Source organism: Malus domestica, chromosome 06, assembly GCF_042453785.1.
Source record: "Malus domestica chromosome 06, GDT2T_hap1".
NCBI lineage: Eukaryota > Viridiplantae > Streptophyta > Magnoliopsida > Rosales > Rosaceae > Malus > Malus domestica.
The window spans coordinates 26,381,448-26,400,014 of NC_091666.1; the positions used below are offsets into that span (position 1 = coordinate 26,381,448).

General features: G+C 39.2%; 2 protein-coding genes across 2 annotated transcripts; one reads left to right on the forward strand and one right to left on the reverse strand.

Moving 5' to 3' along the window:
* Positions 1-313: 313 nt before the first annotated feature.
* LOC103437483 (auxin response factor 2B) lies at positions 314-5,861 on the forward strand. The gene is made up of 14 exons (XM_008375953.4): positions 314-1,283; positions 1,395-1,507; positions 1,761-1,856; positions 1,977-2,033; positions 2,129-2,284; positions 2,378-2,462; positions 2,630-2,720; positions 2,820-2,984; positions 3,139-3,258; positions 3,368-3,443; positions 3,527-3,698; positions 3,814-4,718; positions 4,824-5,014; positions 5,145-5,861. The coding sequence occupies exons 1-14, from the start codon at positions 1,142-1,144 to the stop codon at positions 5,323-5,325; spliced, it is 2,550 nt and encodes an 849-aa protein (XP_008374175.1). The 5' UTR covers positions 314-1,141; the 3' UTR covers positions 5,326-5,861.
* Positions 5,862-15,036: 9,175 nt separating this feature from the next.
* LOC103437484 (transcription factor ICE1-like) lies at positions 15,037-17,595 on the reverse strand. The gene is made up of 4 exons (XM_008375954.4): positions 16,340-17,595; positions 15,816-16,043; positions 15,458-15,628; positions 15,037-15,257 (listed from the first exon to the last, which is right to left on the reverse strand). The coding sequence occupies exons 1-4, from the start codon at positions 17,489-17,491 to the stop codon at positions 15,174-15,176; spliced, it is 1,635 nt and encodes a 544-aa protein (XP_008374176.1). The 5' UTR covers positions 17,492-17,595; the 3' UTR covers positions 15,037-15,173.
* Between the last annotated feature and the right edge of the window lie 972 nt (positions 17,596-18,567).

An 18,567-nucleotide genomic window follows, 5' to 3' on the forward strand; every position in this document is an offset into this window, starting at 1 on the left:
CGGGATAAGGATTATTTGCCCTTATTGTTCCCCTGCCTTCCCACAGCTTCCTGTGTGGTCACGGTTAAACCACATTAATATTTTATATTACTATAATTTTTTTTTTATTATCTCTATAAAAAATAATATGAATTGTTAACGTAACTTAACAGTGATTACACAAAATAAGAAAGCACGGAATCAAGAAGGGCAGACAATCATTTTCCGATGAGACGACCCCTCCTCCTACCCTCCTACATCATCCAAGCCTGCCCGTTATTAGCACGACAACGTCATTTCCCAATAAATACATTAACTTTTTCCACTCCCTAACGCCGTTACCTGCTCCTCACTCCACCCCAATCAATCGTCCCCCGACACCTGGAAACCGTACCCGACGCCGTTACTCCCCGAGCACTGAAGCACGCGAATCAGGAAACGACACCTGGGGACGGCGAAACGCGACCGTCGTTTTGTACTGTCCCCAGAGCCGCCTTAATGAAACACGTAAGCGAGCGGTCGCTGCTATGGGGGGCTTGCGTCGACCGGGGGTAGCCGGTTGGAAAGAGGAAGGTCACCGGAGACTACGGGTCATCACCTGGACTTGGTTAGAAATTGACTGCGGTTGAAAATTATTGCACGCTGTTTTGACCACCCAAGGTTTCGCCCTTTCATTTTTCAGACACACAGCGACTCATAGAGGATAGAGAAAGAGAGAGAGAGAAGAGGAGAGGAGAGAGAAAGCTCGGAGCTGCTTCCTGTATGCTGAGAGAGAGAGAGACAGAGAGGGAGCGAGTTGCATAGAGAGATAGAGAAGAGAGAGAGACTAACATTGACGGTCGAATCGAGAGGATTGGTTGATAATTGACGGAGCTCTGCGTCGACGGCTGAAACGAAAGGGGTTTTCGTCGAGCTGTGGACGGACGAAGAGAGAGAGAGGGTTGGAGTGGTGGAAATTTGAGCTGTTTGCTTCCGTTTTGGGCTTTTGGGTTAGGGTTTTGATTGAGGTCTCAGAGATAGAGAGCGGCGGAGGCGTGGAAGTTTGTGGCGGATTGAGGACTCAGGGTTTTGGGTGCTTAGATCTCAGGGTGGGTGTGAAAGTTGAGAAACTGCAGCGGCGGAGAGCTTCAGATGAGAGATCTGTGCTGAGCTCTTTAAAGAAATGACGTCATCGGAGGTTTCGATAAAGGATAATTGCGGCAACCCGAAGGGGGAGAGCTTCTCGTCTGGCTTCAGGGACCACAACGACGCCAGGACCGTCGGCGAGGGGCAGAACGGTCATTCTACTGTTTCCGACGGGAGAGGTAAACCCCGGCCGCTTTTTGTTTCATTTCCGCCGACAGATTGTGGGTTCTCGAGTTTTCCATGTGCTGTGGTTGCTGATTGTTTTCTTTTGTTTTGATGGGTGTGTGTAGATGCTGAGACGGCGCTTTACACGGAGCTATGGCACGCCTGCGCAGGGCCGCTCGTGACTGTGCCGCGTGAACGGGAACGTGTCTTTTACTTCCCTCAGGGGCACATCGAGCAGGTCGGCTTTCAATTTCTCTATTCCACCAACCATGTTTCCGCATAACTCAAATATTTTCAAATAGTTTCATTTTCTTCCATTTTTCTTAGTCTTCATTTGGGGTCAATATATGTTGATTGTTTCATGGAAATTTCAGTGTTTTGTTTATTTATTTTGTATGGGGTTTATTAGCTGATACATCTGAGGTTTTGTGTTTCTGGGGTTTCGTTCATTGTATTAAATTGTCAATTGTGTTTTCTGGGTCCGAAAATAGGTTGAGGCGTCGACTAATCAGGTGGCTGATCAGCAGATGCCAATGTATAATCTTCCATCGAAGATTCTTTGCCGGGTTATAAATGTATCATTGAAGGTAGTGTGGTGGTTGATCTTATAAAGAAACTAAGAATTGTGGATTTAATTTTTGCTGCTTCTTTAGTACTCAAGTTATTTAGCTTTTGGAATGAGTAAATTTCTTTCTACTGAATTGTAGGCTGAACCAGACACTGATGAAGTATTTGCACAAGTCACTTTACTTCCCGAACCAAATGTAAGTTGTCGGCTTGAGGATTCTGATTTCTTGTGGGTTGGTAAAACTGATTATGGGTTGAGTTTCTGATGGTTTGATGTTCTTTTAAATTTTAGCAAGATGAGAATGCAGTGGAGAAGGAGCCTCCCCCGCCTCCACCACCACGGTTTCAAGTACATTCATTTTGCAAGACCTTAACTGCTTCTGATACAAGCACCCATGGTGGATTTTCAGTGTTAAGGCGGCATGCAGATGAATGCCTTCCACCGCTGGTTAGTTTTTATTGCTTTTAGTTTGTTGTTTTCATTTTTTCTTCATTTCTGAATTTGATTCATTGTGGCTATTTTTGGTTTGTGCTTTGGCAGGACATGTCTCGCCAACCTCCAACACAGGAGTTGGTTGCCAAAGACTTGCATGGAAGTGAATGGCGCTTTCGCCATATCTTTCGAGGTAACTTCTATTTCTTTGATACTTACCTTCTTTGCATTCCTGTGCATTTTTGGTGTTACCCAACCACTGTATTAGGACCATTGTTTCTGATGCTAGTGAAAGAAAGATTTACTACAGTTTTGGCAGTATAATTGTTTACATAATAAACATGCTGTTGGGAATGACAGGTCAACCACGGAGGCATTTGCTGCAAAGTGGTTGGAGTGTTTTCGTTAGCTCCAAGAGGCTTGTTGCAGGAGATGCATTTATATTTGTAAGGTTAGTGGGTTTCTCACAAATTGAGATCCCATAAACTTGCTGTTCACTTGTTATTTATTTATTTTTGTTCTGATATGGGACCACCATGTAACTTCCTAGGGGTGAGAATGGGGAGCTCCGTGTTGGTGTTAGACGTGCTATGAGACAGCAAGGCAGTGTACCATCTTCCGTGATATCCAGTCACAGTATGCATCTTGGTGTCCTCGCAACTGCATGGCATGCCATTTTAACAGGAACCATGTTCACTGTGTACTACAAGCCAAGGTGTGGTCTATTTTTATTATTTGTATATCTCAGCAATTAGTTTAGAGGTTTCAAATTTACTGTGAAAGTTGTGTTTTATTTTGTTTGTAGTATTTGATCTTAATGTTTAGTTCGATTTTGTTTCTGAAGTACTGTTTCAATTGTTTGTTTACAGGACAAGTCCTGCTGAGTTCATTGTTCCATTTGATCAATACATGGAGTCTGTTAAAAACAACTATTCTATAGGCATGCGGTTTAAGATGAGGTTTGAAGGTGAAGAAGCTCCAGAGCAGAAGTATGTTTGATGGATGCTGAATGCCTCCTTTCTGTTTATATTAATTACCTGAAAGTGCACTGAGTTTATCTTGTCGTAGGTTTAGTGTAATGAGTTTATCTTGTTGTAGGTTTACTGGCACCATTATTGGAACAGAAGATGCTGACACCAAAAGGTGGCGAGATTCCAAATGGAGATGCCTTAAGGTAAGGAGAATTTCTTAGGCCACCAATTTAGACTCTTTTTTTTTTTGGGTAAGCTAAAACAAACATTCTTATGTTTCTTAAAGGTGAGATGGGATGAAACCTCTACTATTTCCCGTCCAGAGAGAGTTTCACCTTGGAAAATAGAGCCTGCCCTTGCTCCTCCTGCACTGAATCCACTTCCAATGCCCAGGCCGAAAAGACCTCGAACACACATGGTGCCGTCATCTCCAGATTCCTCTGTCCTCAGTAGGGAAGGTACAGTCTAATTGACATTGTAATCTTTTTAGATACCTTAAATTCTTTTATGCAGAACATTTTTTCCTATCTTTCTACTAAAAAGTAATAATATATTCTTCTTCTGTTACTTTAGTTGGATCATCAAAAGTAAATGTTGACCCTGCGATGCCTGGTGGGTTTTCAAGGGTCTTGCAAGGTCAAGAGTTCCCGACCTTGAGAGGCAATTTTGCGGAGAGCCAGTCTGATACTGCTGAGAAATCTGTTGCATGGCCACCGTCGATAGACGAAGAGAAGATTGATGTAGTATCTGCTTCAAGAAGATATGGTTCAGAGAATTGGATGTCCTCAGGGAGGCATGAACCAACTTACACAGATCTGCTGTCAGGCTTTGGGAATAATGTTGATTCCTCACATGGAATCTGTCCCCCTTTTGTCGATCAAGGGGTAGCATCTGCTAATTCAATGCGAAAGCATTCACTGGATCAGGAAGGGAAATATAACTCGCGTTCGTGGTCCATGTTACCATCATCCCTGTCTCTTAGCTTGGACTCTAATCAGAAAGGTCCTCTTGGAAATATGTCGCATCAAGCACAAGGGAATTCTAGATATGGTGGTTTTGGTGACTATTCTGTTGTGAATGGGCATAGAATTGAGCTCCCTCATGGAAATTGGATGATGCCTCTACCACCTCCATCACCTTTTGAGAATCCGGGGAATGCAAGGGACATCATGCCGAGACCACAGATGTTACTAGACAAACGTGAAGCTGTGAACCCTAAAGATGGAAACTGCAAGCTTTTTGGCATTCCCCTGATAACACCAGATCCTGCATTGTTACACAGAAATATGATGAATGAGTCACCTCGTAATAACCAAGCTCATACTTTTGAGTCTGACCTGAATTCTGAAAAATCAAGGGGCTTAAAATCAACAGATAATCTCGTGGCTGTCAGTGAGCCAGCTTTGCAAACTTCTCAGCAACATATCAGAGATGTTCAGGGTAAATCACAGGGTGGTTCAACTAGGAGTTGTACTAAGGTATGTATCTCCTTCCCGACTATTTTGTTAGGCTTTATTTGGAGCTCTGTTGATAATACGAAAGCCTATCAAAAGCTGAACTTAATAAATTGCTGTTGGCTCCAGGTTCACAAGCAGGGTATTGCACTAGGTAGGTCTGTTGATCTTACCAAGTTCAACAACTACAAGGAGCTGATAGCTGAATTGGACATGTTGTTTGAGTTTGGTGGTGAGCTGATGTCTCCGAAAAAGAATTGGATGATCGTTTATACTGATGATGAAGGTGATATGATGCTTGTTGGAGACGATCCTTGGCAGTAAGTATTTATCTTTTATCAATCTGCAGGATTAGTCATTTATTGCCTTCAAGTTGAGTAAAGAGAGATGTTTTATATCAATTTGTGACTGAGAGGTTTACTAAGTAGCGGTTTTATATGCTTGGTTCAGGGAATTTTGTGGCATTGTCCGGAAGATTTTCATCTACACCAGAGAGGAAGTCCAAAAGATGAACCCTGGGACTTTGAATGCACAGTGGGAGGATAATCTGTCATCGGGTGCGGAGGGTGTGGATGCAAGAGAGGGGAAGTCTCAACCACGTCCATCTGCATCTACTGCTGAGAAGTGTTAAGCCTGGTTCTCGAGATTTGTAGGTATATGACTAAGGTATATAATTATCCTTGGATCATATGTTCTTTTTGTTGTCCATTTTACGTCCCTTTTGGCCATTTCCATCATGCATCTTACTGAAGACGTGTAGAGTTTTGGGGGCGAGATGATAGTCATGGTGTTCTTGTGAGGGTCCCTACTATAAGCTATTCGGATATATGAAGTAACGGAGTTGGATGTGAGCCGTGAGCCATTTCACTATTGGACTTTCAAATTCGGCTGACGAGAGTCCCATATAGATGGCGAATGTGATAGATCCAGTTTTGGACATATTTCTGGAGTTAGTTTATTTGGAAGCTATCTGGTTATAATATAGATATAGATAAATATGTATACCCTTTTGATTCGAGCAAGTTGACGTGGGACTTGCTTTTTGTCAAACAATTCCACCTTGTACATAGGCTGCTTCGACCTCTTTTTCCCGTCCTTGTGATGTAAGTTTACAGATTATCTGATGTTATGATGTTTTTCGGTCAAGGAAATTACTTATTGCTTTCAGTTTTGTTGGTTTATGTTGTAAAACATCGAGCATGTCTAGCAGGCATTTCGTTAAAAGTTGAAATCCTGCGGAATGTGTTCTGTTTTGTAAAGATTGGCTATTTTTACAAGCAGCACTACTCTAGTTTGCAAGTAACCAATGGATTTCGTCGCTAAATGAGTTGCGTTCTCTTTTTTCTTCAGCCGCACTTTTCTTTTTCCTACCCTGTGCTTGAATAAAAACAAAGGAAAATTGACTAAAAGTTCTCAAAAACTTTAGTTTTAATCAAAATAACAAAATAGTATTGTAAGTGAATAGAATCATGAGTGATTTTTTTTTACACCAAAAGTGTCCTTAACGTTAAAAGTGAATAATCCTAGGAAAGTTTTATTAAGACTTCTTAAAAAACAATAAGAGTGCCGAAGGAGAAATGAGAGGCTTCATTTGGTTGCAAGTCCCTTCGCATATAGCGCATAAAGGTTGAGTTCTGGGGTGTGTTTTCTTCTTCAAAATGCGGAATTGAAGTGTTCTCTGTTGTGGTGTGGAGTTTTGAGATGCTTATCTCTTACGTTATGTAATGTCTATGGTTTCGTGAGGTTTCTTTTACCAAAACTAAAGAATTTCATGGTGTAAAGCAACCTCTCTTTGACAATGCTATTCAAAACCAAGCAAGCTTTATTGAATCTGTCAATTTTACGTAATTAATGTGTGTTTAATTGACTCTTTTGATGTTAATCTTTGAATATTTTCCTAAATTACAGAGTCCCAGTATTATGGTTTTCTTCCCTGTCCCTCCTGGATTAGGGTTTGCCTTTCTTTTTCCCCCAAAAATTGAACTTTTGTTTCCACCCAACTTTTCTCTTTTGGCCAATTTTTACACCTCAAACTTGAAGAAAAACTGTCACACAACACATTGTTGTCGCTTGCCACCCACTACATTGCCATAATTTCCCCAATCCTCCCAACTTGTTAAAGTTTGACTCGGATGCTAAAAAATGGATTGTCTACTGTTTGAATGACATCAATAGCACTGTGTTGTATACCATCAGATGAATTTGATTTTTGAGATCCGTAAAGGAGATAAATTAAATCGAACTCATCTGATGACAGATAATGAAGTCAGTGTTAAGAAAAAATGAATTCTTCTAGCGTACGAAACGTAACTAAAGATGTAATGCCGGGAGCTGGATAAGATATTTTTTCATAGCAAGACAAATATGTTAATTCGACCTTTTCCCATTGGACCCGTTTTCGTATAAAAAGTCAAGAAATTACCAACTAGCGAGAAAAAAGATCTTAAGAAAGAAGAATAGTCGCTGCGAAGTTCTTCGTGACCAAGCATATCACCTAGGATAATGGCAAAAATAAGGTAAGAAAAGATAAGAGGCAAAGACATACGGATACGGATACAACGGGGAAATACTAGTCGTATATACTATGCTATGACTATTCACAATGACACATGACCAAGGAAAAAGCATATTCCAAGCAGAAACATCTCCCACCTCACAACCTCTTGATATTATTTGTTGGGTTGGGACCATTTTTGGGTCTCATTGCTTTCATGGTCACCTTTATATTCAACCACATTACGTCACCACCAAGCAAGCTCTGGACTGGACGAAGCCCATTTCTTCAATTTTCTTTTAAGCCCAATCTTACTAATGTTCTTTTTCAAGCCCAATTATTTCTTTTACAAGCCCATTTATATTATGGATCATTATTTGGGTACGCGGGCACGAATATAATGGTGCCCGGTACCCGAGATAGGCTTGTGCGCGGAACCTTTTGACATTGTTTTTTTTTTATTTTTTTTATTTTAAAGATTGGATAAAATCAACACTAGGGCAAAAGTCAACAGAACAAAGAAAGCCCACCAAAGGGGCAAACATAGCAAAACAAAGAAAAGGGTCGTGAGAGGGATAACAGAGAAAAGACGCTACCACAAAGGCAAAATGTCAACCCAACGCACACCCACAAAAACAAAAAACAATTACAGAGGGCAAGGAAGCCCATCCTTGTTGAGAATGTGAATCAATGAAGATAGGGGGTCTTTTGACCCAAGTGGTGCTGCACATCTCCATGTTTTTCCTCGACGCCAGATGGTTCGCCGACTGATTGGCCGATCTTGGAACCCAAGACCAACGACAGCCCTGAAAAGAGTTCCCCAAACTCAAAATAGCATCTAAGATTGGAAACACTTGCCAACTGCCCTTAGAAATATCACCCTGTAAGGAAACGATCATCTCAAGCGATTTAGATTCTGCCTCAACCCACCTAAAACCCAGCTCCGCTGCTAGTTCACAACCTCTAAGCATTGCCATTGCCTCCGCAAACACCACTGATCTAGCCACAAGAGAAAGCTTATGAACTGCCAAGAAAATACCATCATGATCCCGCAACACCGCAGCCACAGTAGCCCTACCATCCAGCTGGAACCAACTAGCATCCACATTAAGTTAAATGACCTTTTGACATTGTTTTTTTTTTTTTTTTTTTGAAAGGATGACCTTTTGACATTGTTTAGCACACAAACTTGGAAGTGTTTCGATCATAAAAGCCTTTTTAGCTAAGTACATATTATATCCTTCGAGTTATGAGCGATTTTTAAAACGGATACAAGATTTTGGAATTGTACCAATTTATGTCGTTTAATAGTTTGATTATGTAATTTTTTATTAAATTATTACTCTGAAAAAGCGTGGATTCTATTTTTGAATTGACATGGAAGCTACACTTGCACCATGAACAAAACTAGTTATTGTGGAACTTTTACTTTTCCTTAATCAAATCCATGTATCAAAACCACAACCAATCACATAGATTAATCCAACCGGTGCTAGTGTGGCTTCTACACGATCTAAAAATAGATCAAATATCTCACACGTTATCAGTTTAATAGAGAATCATATGGTCAAATAGTTAAAAAGCGTAATTAATGCTATATCAAAATTTCATCATGCCAAATATGAGAAACTTCAAAATTTGTGTCGCATTTTAAAATCACACAAAACATGATGTTGTAAAATGTATTTTTCATTGTCAAACTCTTTAGTTTTAATTAAAAAAAAAGAAGACATTTTATCTAATAAAAGGCTTATGAGTAACGTGTTTGTTTTCTTTATAGAAGCAATCCTTAAAAAAGCTTGTAGAAAACCATTCACCACAAAGAGAGATTTTTTGGTGTACAACGAGCACGTCCCATTACATCAAGTGTAATTTTGGTTGGAAACTAAAAAGAAAAAATATTTTTCAACTCGTTGTATTATGACACTTGTTATACCGAGCCGTGTTCTTGGCACACAAAACATTTCTCCATGGTCAGATAATAGCACAATTATTGTAAAAGGGATAAATTTTATGGGGTAATTCCGGTCACAAAATTATCTAATAACAAGGAAAAGAAAGCTGAGAATAAATTTTTTTTCTTCAGTAAATCCAGTTCTGATCGAGCTGAATTTGCCGATGGTACAAAGCAAACCTACAACTACAAAGTTTATGTTCCTTCAAAATCTGCTAATTAAGAAGTTGGTTGAACGACACAATTGAGCTATCAGCTATGACAAGACACATACAAATTGCACGACTCCTGGATTAGGGTTTGCCTTTCTTTTTCCCCAAAAAATTGAACTTTTGTTTCCACCCAACTTTTCTCTTTTGGCCAATTTTTACACCTCAAACTTGAAGAAAAACTGTCACACAACACATTGTTGTCGCTTGCCACCCACTACATTGCCATAATTCCCCAATCCTCCCAACTTGTTAAAGTTTGACTCGGATGCTAAAAAATGGATTGTCTAATGTTTGAATGACATCAATAGCATTGTGTTGTATACCATCGATGAATTTGATTTTTGAGATTCGTAAAAGAGATAAATTAAATCGAACTCATCTGATGACAGATAATGAAATCGGTGTTAAGAAAAAATGAATTCTTCTAACGTACGAAACGTAACTAAAGATGTAATGCCGGGAGCTGGATAAGACATTTTTTTCATAGCAAGACAAAAATGTTAATTCTACCTTTTCCCATTGGACCAGTTTTTGTATAAAAAGTCAAGAAATTACCAACTATCGAGAATAAAGATCTTAAGAAAGAATAGTCTCCGCGGAGTTCTTCGTGACCAAGCATATCACCTAGGATAATGGCAAAAATAAGGTAAGAAAAGATAAGAGGCAAAGACATACGGATACGGATACGACAGAGAAATACTAGTCGTATATACTATGCTATGACCATTCATAATGACACATGACCAAGGAAAAAGCATATTCCAAACAGAAACATCTCCCACCTCACAACCTCTTGATATTATTTGTTGGGTTGGGACCATTTTTGGGTCTCATTGCTTTCATGGTCACCTTTATATTCAACCACATTACGTCACCACCAATCAAGCTCTGGACTGGACGAACCCATTTCTTCAATTTTCTTTTAAGCCCAATCTTAGTAATGTTATTTTTCAAGCCCAATTATTTCTTTTTGAAGCCCAATTATTTCCTTTCAAGCCCATTTATATTATGGACCAGTATATGGGTACGGATACGAATATAGTGGTGCCGGGTACCCGAGATGGGCTCGTGCGCGGAACCTTTTGACATTGTTTAATACACAAACTTGGAAGTGTTTTCATCATAAGAGCCTTTTTAGCTAAGTACATATTATATCCTTCGAGTTAGGAGCGATTTTTAAAACGGATACAAGATTTTGGAATTGTACCAATTTATGTCGTTTAATAGTTTGATTATGTAATTTTTTTATTAAATTATTGCTTTGAAAAGCGTGGATTCTATTTTTGAATTGACGTGGAAACCACATTTGCACCATGAACAAAACTAGTTATCGTGGAACTTTTACTTTTCCTTAATCAAATCCATGTATCAAAACCACAACCAATCACGTAGATTAATCTGACCGGTGCTAGTGTGGCTTCTACATGATCTAAAAATAGGTCAAATATCTCACTCGTCATCAGTTTAATAGAGAATCATATGGTCAAATAGTTAAAAAGCGTAATTGATGCTATATCAAAATTTCATCATGCCAAATATGAGAAGCTTCAAAATTTCTGTCGCATTTTCAAATCACACAAAACATGATGTTATAAAATGTATTTTTCATTGTCAAACTCTTTAGTTTTAATAAAAAAAAATAGACATTTTATCTAATAAAAACGCTTATGAGTAACGTGTTTGTTTTCTTTATAGAAGCAATGATACATCACGACCCGAAATGTCTACTAGGACTCCGAATCGAGCTGTGTTGGCCGACATCCGGAAGGTGATGAAGCCATAAAATGTGATGATGTGGAAGATTGTGAATAAATTTAAATATAAGAGTGACTAAATACCAAAGTGCACCGGTGAGCGGGAATGAACCCACTTTACACGTGATGTTAGAGCATAAGCAAGTACAGAAAAGTGAATTAAGAATCGTACCCTCGAAATAATCTCCAATACTAAGAATCGCCACGAATCTTCAACGATAAGAAAGCTCAGCTAATAAAACCTAGAGGGTGAAGACAAGATAAAGGTGAGTGGCCCAGTAAGTAAAGTTTTAATAGAAACCATGTAAAACATTATAACCCCTCACTTCAACACCTGTAGAGTTTCCAGAAAATTCATAATATACCACAACACAACATTTCATCAATAATATTAAATAATCATGCGATTAATAATTCATACTAGTACGCAAGTCGAAGTCACCTAGGGTGACCTGTACAACTTACCCATATCTCATCACATATACCAGTTTATAACATATTCATTACATATGCTAGCTCATCACATACTCATCACATATGCTAGCTCCTCTCTTATTCGTTACATATGCTAGCTCATCACATACTTATCACATAGGTTAGCTCGTCTCTTATTCATTACATATGCTAGCTCGTCTCTTATTCATTACATATGCTAACTCATCACATATTCATCACATAAGTTAGTTCATCTCTTATTTATTACATATGCTAGCTCATCACATACTCATCACATAAGCTAGCTCGTCTCTTATGCATTACATATGCTAGCTCATCACATATTCATCACACATCTCATCAATCGTGGCTAGCATATAAGTCGGAGTCACCTCTAGTGACCTATACGACTGTATTCATATTTCATTAATCATTGCTAGCACATAAACCGGAGTCACCTCTAGTGACCTATACGGCACTACGCCTGCACACGAGTCGGAACCATAGTAGTGGTATGTACGACATGACTGGGTGTAAATGTATACGCTCAAGTGCTATGATCACGTGAAGAGTCACCTACGAGTCGGAACCACTTATAGTGGTATGTACGACAAGCATGTGCACCTACCTTGAATTCAAGGTGAGCGTATGGTGCGGGAGGTGAACATTACGTGAAGAACTGTGCCTTGGCCACATGAGGGAACACTAACACCAGGGTGCAGGTTTATGATCTTTGAATGCTTACAACATGTATAACTTAAAAGCAACATGTACGACAATGCCGGAGTTGCCTACTATTACAACATGTACGACAATGTTGGAGTTGCTTTAAACATAAATGTACTCATATCATAACCCCATCAATTCAACTAATACCGTATACTTACTTGAACTTACTTAAACTTATCTGAACTTACCTGAACTTACCTGTGTATCATGCGTTCACCTTTGCACTTTAGAGCGTTCACAATAATTATGTGCAAGAAATATACGTATGGATATGCCATGATGAAATCTAAAATAAAAACATTTCATAGTATTTCCAATTATATAATATGGTGTACTAACTATTAATCACCAAAACATAAAGTTAAAACGCACATTTATCACCAATATCCCTCACATTGCTCAATTCCTTAAACAAGGCTATTGTCTCGATTATATAATCTCATTTCTTATATGGCTGCATCTAATGTCTTGTTAGACTGCCTAGGTACCCTAAACAGGGATCAAGTCATTCGTAGTTCGCAATAATCATTTATTATACGCATATGGATATATCACGATGAAATCTAAACTCAACCATCTCATAGTATTTTATAACATATAAATATATATATGTCATGGCATAAATTTCTCAGTTTTATTTAAAAGCATTTATAGAATTATCAATCATGAAAAATATGATAAGCAAGGAAAGGAAAGATCCACTCACCTGGAGTCCGCGCTACAACTTCCTAGCACAAACATCGAGGCATCACAAACGATCGACGCATGTGACCAATTATCAAACCATATCTCAGAATTCTCGTTGATACAATACATAACTTAAATCGCACATAAGTCTACGTAATTCGGTCCAGAAGATCTACAAATCAAATATCTGATTCGTAACTTCCAAGGATCCACATTAAGCTTCTAAAATAATATACTAAAGTTTTGGAATGATCAAACGGTCGGATCTCCGCCAATTGCCAAAACCAAGTGGCAGTTAACATTTTATTTTACGAACTTACAAATCCAATTCGAGAAGATCTGTACGTCGGATTCCCAATCTGTGAGTTCCCATATTCCTCAAATATTATGAATAATAACCTATTAAAGTTTGATGGCAATCCAACTGTTAGATCGTCGATTCATATAATGGCCTATTAACGTATCTTAGAGAATTTTGGTTCTAACGATCAATCTACATCATTCAATTCTCAAAACTGAATTCAAGGCATCAAATATAGCCTAAAAATAGCATTGGCGGCCCTATGGCCACGCACCGGAAAAATCAGCTATCTCTAAAAATTACCAAAATTTGCATATTTGAAGATCTCAATGATTATAACAACTTTCATACCTGTGACCAAGGCCAACTTGGCCTGGAAAGGCTCAAATTTCATCAAAACCCGCCGGAACCCTAGAAATGGGTGTTCTTGATTCGTCCCCAATTCGACTTCGACGTTCCAACCAATGATTGGGCATTGTTTTAAGCCTCAAGGGAAGTCTATGGGTGGTGACAATTGGAAGAAATTGCTTCAGAAATGGGAGAATTGACACAAAACCCGTCGGTGTCACCATCGCAAAAAGTCACGGATTTCACCCAATTTCCATCGAATCTTGATAGAAGAATGAAGGGGAAGAGGTATGGTGATGATTGCAGGTGGAAATGGGGTGAAATTAGCCTGAAAAACTGTTCGAAAACGTCGGAATTCCATCGGTTTCGAAACCGGGTTGGGTGCGGGTTCAAGGTATCCGGCCGATCCTCTCCTTTTCTTTCTCCCTCCTTTCCCTTCTTTCCTTCTTTTGGTTGGTCACTCACCTTCCTCTCTCCTCTCCTCATTCGGCCTCTCCTTCATTTTTTCAGATTGGGCAGCTTTGCCCAATCCCTTTCTATCCTCTGTTTTCTTCCTCCCCGACGCCTTCATCTTTCTTTTTCCCATAATTCTAACAACAACTAATAAAATAATAATACTTATAATTATATACATATAAAAAATATAAATAGTAACCAAAATAAAAGTACTTATCGGTTTAGAGTTCCGTAGAACTTTAACCGTAACTCCAAATCCTTTTCTTCTTACGCCTACGAGCCCGTGTTGTCGAATACTTCAGGGATACGCTAAAGCAAAATTTCATACGCCTCATTATACGCTGATCAACGAAAATTTTAACCCTCACCTCTAAGGGCATTTTTGTAAAATCATGCCTTTAAAATTCATAAAATCGTAATATTAGGGACGGGCTGTCACAAGCAATCCTTAAAAAAGCATGTAGAAAACCATTCACCACAAAGAGAGATTTTTTGGTGTACAGCAAGCATGTCCCACTACATCAAGTGTAATTATGCAATTGGTTGGAAACTAAAAAAAATATATTTTTCAACTCATTGTATTATAACACTTGTTATACCGAGCCGTGTTTATGGCACACAAAAAATTTCTCCACGGTCGGATAATAGCACAATTATTGTAAATGGGATAAAATTTTAAGAAAAACTAACGAAAAGTTCAAAAAAACTTCTCTTTTATCAAAAAGCCCTTTTTAAAGTTATATTGAATAGTGTCAGTTAAAGGTAAAAATGTGGTTTTTCGTTAAAAGTTAACAGTACCGGGAGTGTTTTGTTAAAACTCTCTAAATTTTATGGGGTAATTCCGGTCCCAAAATTATTTAATAACAAGGAAAAGAAAGCTGAGAATTAATTTTTTTTCTTTCAGTAAATCCAGTTCTGATAAAGCTGAATTTGCTGATGGTACAAAGCAAACCTACAGCTACAAAGTTTATGTTCCTTCAAAATCTGCTAATTAAGAAGTTGATTGAACGACACAATTAAGCTATCAGCTATGGCAAGACACATACAAATTGCACGACTCCTTCCTGTCTGTGGTTAAATCAAACTTGAGCTTGTTGTTTTGCTGCAATCTACACCATGCCATGGAACCCGATCAAATCCAGAAGTACTGCCTTTATCTGATCCGGGTGGACGTCCTGGCCTTCCATGCATTGCTGCAAGATATCGAGAGAAGTTAGCAGAAATGTTTCATTATCCAACCATCCAACTTATTGGCTACGTGTAAAGATTTCTGATAATGTAACATGTTAAACTGTCTGGTGGGAGAGCATTACCCTCCTCAACAATGTTAGGCGACGATAATGTTAGTGGTGTGCTCTATGTGCAAAGAACTGATGAGTGTAATGAATGATACCTCGGCACGGAAGACATCCATAGCAAAACCATTGAAACAGCTGATGACAGCTTGCTGGATGTCTAACCCAAGGTTATCCAAAGTTCTCATGGTCGAGAGTAACAGACCTGGCCTTCGGCCGCAAAACATGTGGATATTCACTGCTCGTCCTTCTCGCTGCCTAACTTCAACCTGTATATAGTGATCAATATCAGAACACTACGATGATCTAAAGTGAACAGAGTTACTCATTTCCTTTCGTACTTCTAGCAAAAAGTAAAATTACCAGAAAAGTTTCCGGATGTTAAGAGCAAAATCTAATTTATACTATTGGATTGAGGAAGAGCAAAAAGTAATTTCCAAGCATAGGGGCTGTTACCCTTGCAGGTTGGCCATTTGGGCTAGGTAATGAGCTGGGGCAAAGTTCTTCCTTGATACGATTTGGCAGGGTAGCCGGAGTGGGTGTCAAAGGGTGGAAAGTATTTCCGGTAGGTGTCAATGCAGACCCGGGAGGGATGGACTCCAATTCATTATGGAGGTTGTTGATCCTCTGCAGAAGTTCCTTCAAGTACTCAATTGCATCCCCAAGGATTGAGGCCCTGTCCATCTGATATCCCATGACGAAATGTCATTCAAATCATAAATTGTTCTTCGTAGATCCTCCTAATAGCAATTTAGTAACTAATCCTTCATTTAAATGGCTAAAAGTTTGAATGTGAGACAAATTAGTGCCATCTTAAATTAAAATGAAAGTATTTTGGAGCCTTGTAAATGATGCTACTTGTTCAACAAATGAAAAGGCTAAAAACAATTTGCTTGTGAACTTTGAGGACGTAATCAATCACCTAAAACATATCATTGCATATTAAAATTCACGAGAAAATTGTGTAAAATAATTCTTACTTTGCTGATCTTCGGAACAACGGATCTCAGCATGTACAGCCTATCATTGAGCTTCTGCCGGCGGCGCCTCTCAGCCATCAGATTCTTAGCAGGCAACCCTTTCTTCTTCCCCTTACGACCCCCTCCTCCTCCTCCTCCAGCAGCAGTAACAAAACTTTTCGCATTCGAGCTATTCCCACCATTCTTGGCACCCTCATCCACCTTAGTGTTCTCAGTAAACTCATCCGAATCATAGTTCAAACCTGAACCATCAAAACTCAGATCATCAACATCATCTCCCCCGCTCATTTTCCTCTTCTTCTCATTCTCAACACCCATCTCCCTCTTCCTCTCATTCCCTTCATTCAAAACCAGGCCCCCTTGTGAGCCCAAAACACCCAAATTCCTTCCACCGTCGGCTAAGTTTTTCCGAAGCGCCGCTCTTTTCTGGAAAAGAGTTGGCTGTGCTCCCACAGAAGGGAAGGACTCAAGGGGTCTCAGTAACTTAGGCCTATTAGGAAACAAAGCATTGGCTGAACCATCATCCAAACCTTGAAAGCCCGAAAAATTTGAACTGTTTTCGAGCAATTGAGGCATACGGGTAGTCGAAAACTGTAAATTAGAACCCAAATTCTGAGCATTCATCTGGCTATTTGAGCTCAAATCATTGAACCCAGTCAAAACCCCACCTCCCCTGTTCATCAAACTCGAACCACCAGTCGAAGCTTGAGTGTCAAGAAACCCAATGTCACAGCCCAAATCGAAGCCGTGATCCAAAGGGTTGTTAGGAACAACATTAAGCAGCGAAGACAAGTTGGGATTTTGAGGCATGTAGTAATGAACCTGATTTGGGTCGAGATTGTTGAAAACCGACGACGACGGCGAGCAGGAGGAGGAAGAGTCCACCGGGTTGAGCAACAAGCTTTCTGGGTCAGCAAAGCTCGGGGAGAAGCTGATGTCTCTGACATCCGAATGGCCCTGGATGTTGTTATTAGCCGCCATGTACCAGTCGTCTTCAACCTCCATCATCGATTTGAAGGTGGACAGACAACCCATCTCGTCTTTGTTCTCGGTGGTGCCGGCAATGGCAGCGGCGGAGGTTCTAGTCCAGGAAACAGTCTCTCTGTCCTCCCTGTCGTCCATCCAAACACCACCGTTCAGCCTCGGCAGCATTCTGAAACGAGTTTTCCCTTCTGGGTTTTTCTCGGGAAAGTGACAGAATCAGCAGAAACCAAAAGGGGTCGACTGAGATTGAGAGAAATGCAAAAAGTGAGAGAGCTTTTAAGGGAGGAAGAAATGGAGGTTGCAGAAGGAAAAGGGCATAGCTTTATGGCGATTTCTTCACACGATAGCCTCTGGAAAACGTTACACTCTAATCTAATCTAATCTTATCGCCATTTGGATTTATGTGATGATTACTGTGAGAAAAAAAAAACTGAAAGCTTTGGGATAAGCTTTCATGGCATCTCCTTCCTCGTTTCCTGCTCGGCTTTTTGGAGAACTGGGTTTTTTTTCTGCAATTCAGGGATTTGCAGGAGAAGCTCAGCTGGTTTTGGAGGGTGGATTGTGTGAGGTTTGTAGGGGGTTTTATGTGAGTTCTAAATTCTAATCATGGCATCTTAACGTTAATTGCAAATTTACAGGTAATAATTCACACGTGTTTGGGAGAGTTTTCTTTCTCCCTCTAAAATTTGTATTTAGTTCTTCATTGCAATTTTATTTTTATTTTTGTTTTTAAAAAAGAGGTTGAATATTTGCTTTGTGCTTGCAAATTTTGAAACTTTGAAGCACAAAATTCATCTATTTTATTAATTTTTTAGCTAATTCATGATATTTTTGTGCACCTGACTCTTATGCGTTACACACGTCTTATATGTGTGTTAAGCTTGTTTATTAGTACACTGTACTAACGGTTATGGCTACTAACATACTTTTTTTTAACTTGATTTGACCATATCTGCACCGTCCTTTCAAATTGTACTATTTTTTAGTGTTCCTGCTATTTTTTTTTATCTCTTAAGTAATCATTATACTTTTATGCATGTAACTCTTATGCGTTGCACACTCCTCACACTTGTGTTAAGCTAGGTCATTAGTACATTATACTTATGGTTATGGCCATTAAAATACTTTCCTTAACTTGATTTGACTATATAAGCACTTTCCCTTAAGAACATACGTTTTTTTAATTGTTCGTATTGAAATTCTTATCTCTTAAGTAATTCATCATACTCTTTTGCATTTAACTC

Bases quoted from the DNA above. Each gene is read 5' to 3' on its own strand.
- LOC103437483 (XM_008375953.4), top strand. From the start codon at position 1,142: ATGACGTCATCGGAGGTTTCGATAAAGGATAATTGCGGCAACCCGAAG. The intron at 3,259-3,367 runs GTATGTTTGATG...ATCTTGTTGTAG, and splicing joins GAAGAAGCTCCAGAGCAGAA to GTTTACTGGCACCATTATTG. The intron at 5,015-5,144 runs GTAAGTATTTAT...TGCTTGGTTCAG, and splicing joins GTTGGAGACGATCCTTGGCA to GGAATTTTGTGGCATTGTCC.
- LOC103437484 (XM_008375954.4), bottom strand. From the start codon at position 17,491: ATGCTGCCGAGGCTGAACGGTGGTGTTTGGATGGACGACAGGGAGGAC. The intron at 16,044-16,339 runs GTAAGAATTATT...ATGGGATATCAG, and splicing joins TTGTTCCGAAGATCAGCAAA to ATGGACAGGGCCTCAATCCT. The intron at 15,258-15,457 runs GTATCATTCATT...GATATCTTGCAG, and splicing joins TGGATGTCTTCCGTGCCGAG to CAATGCATGGAAGGCCAGGA.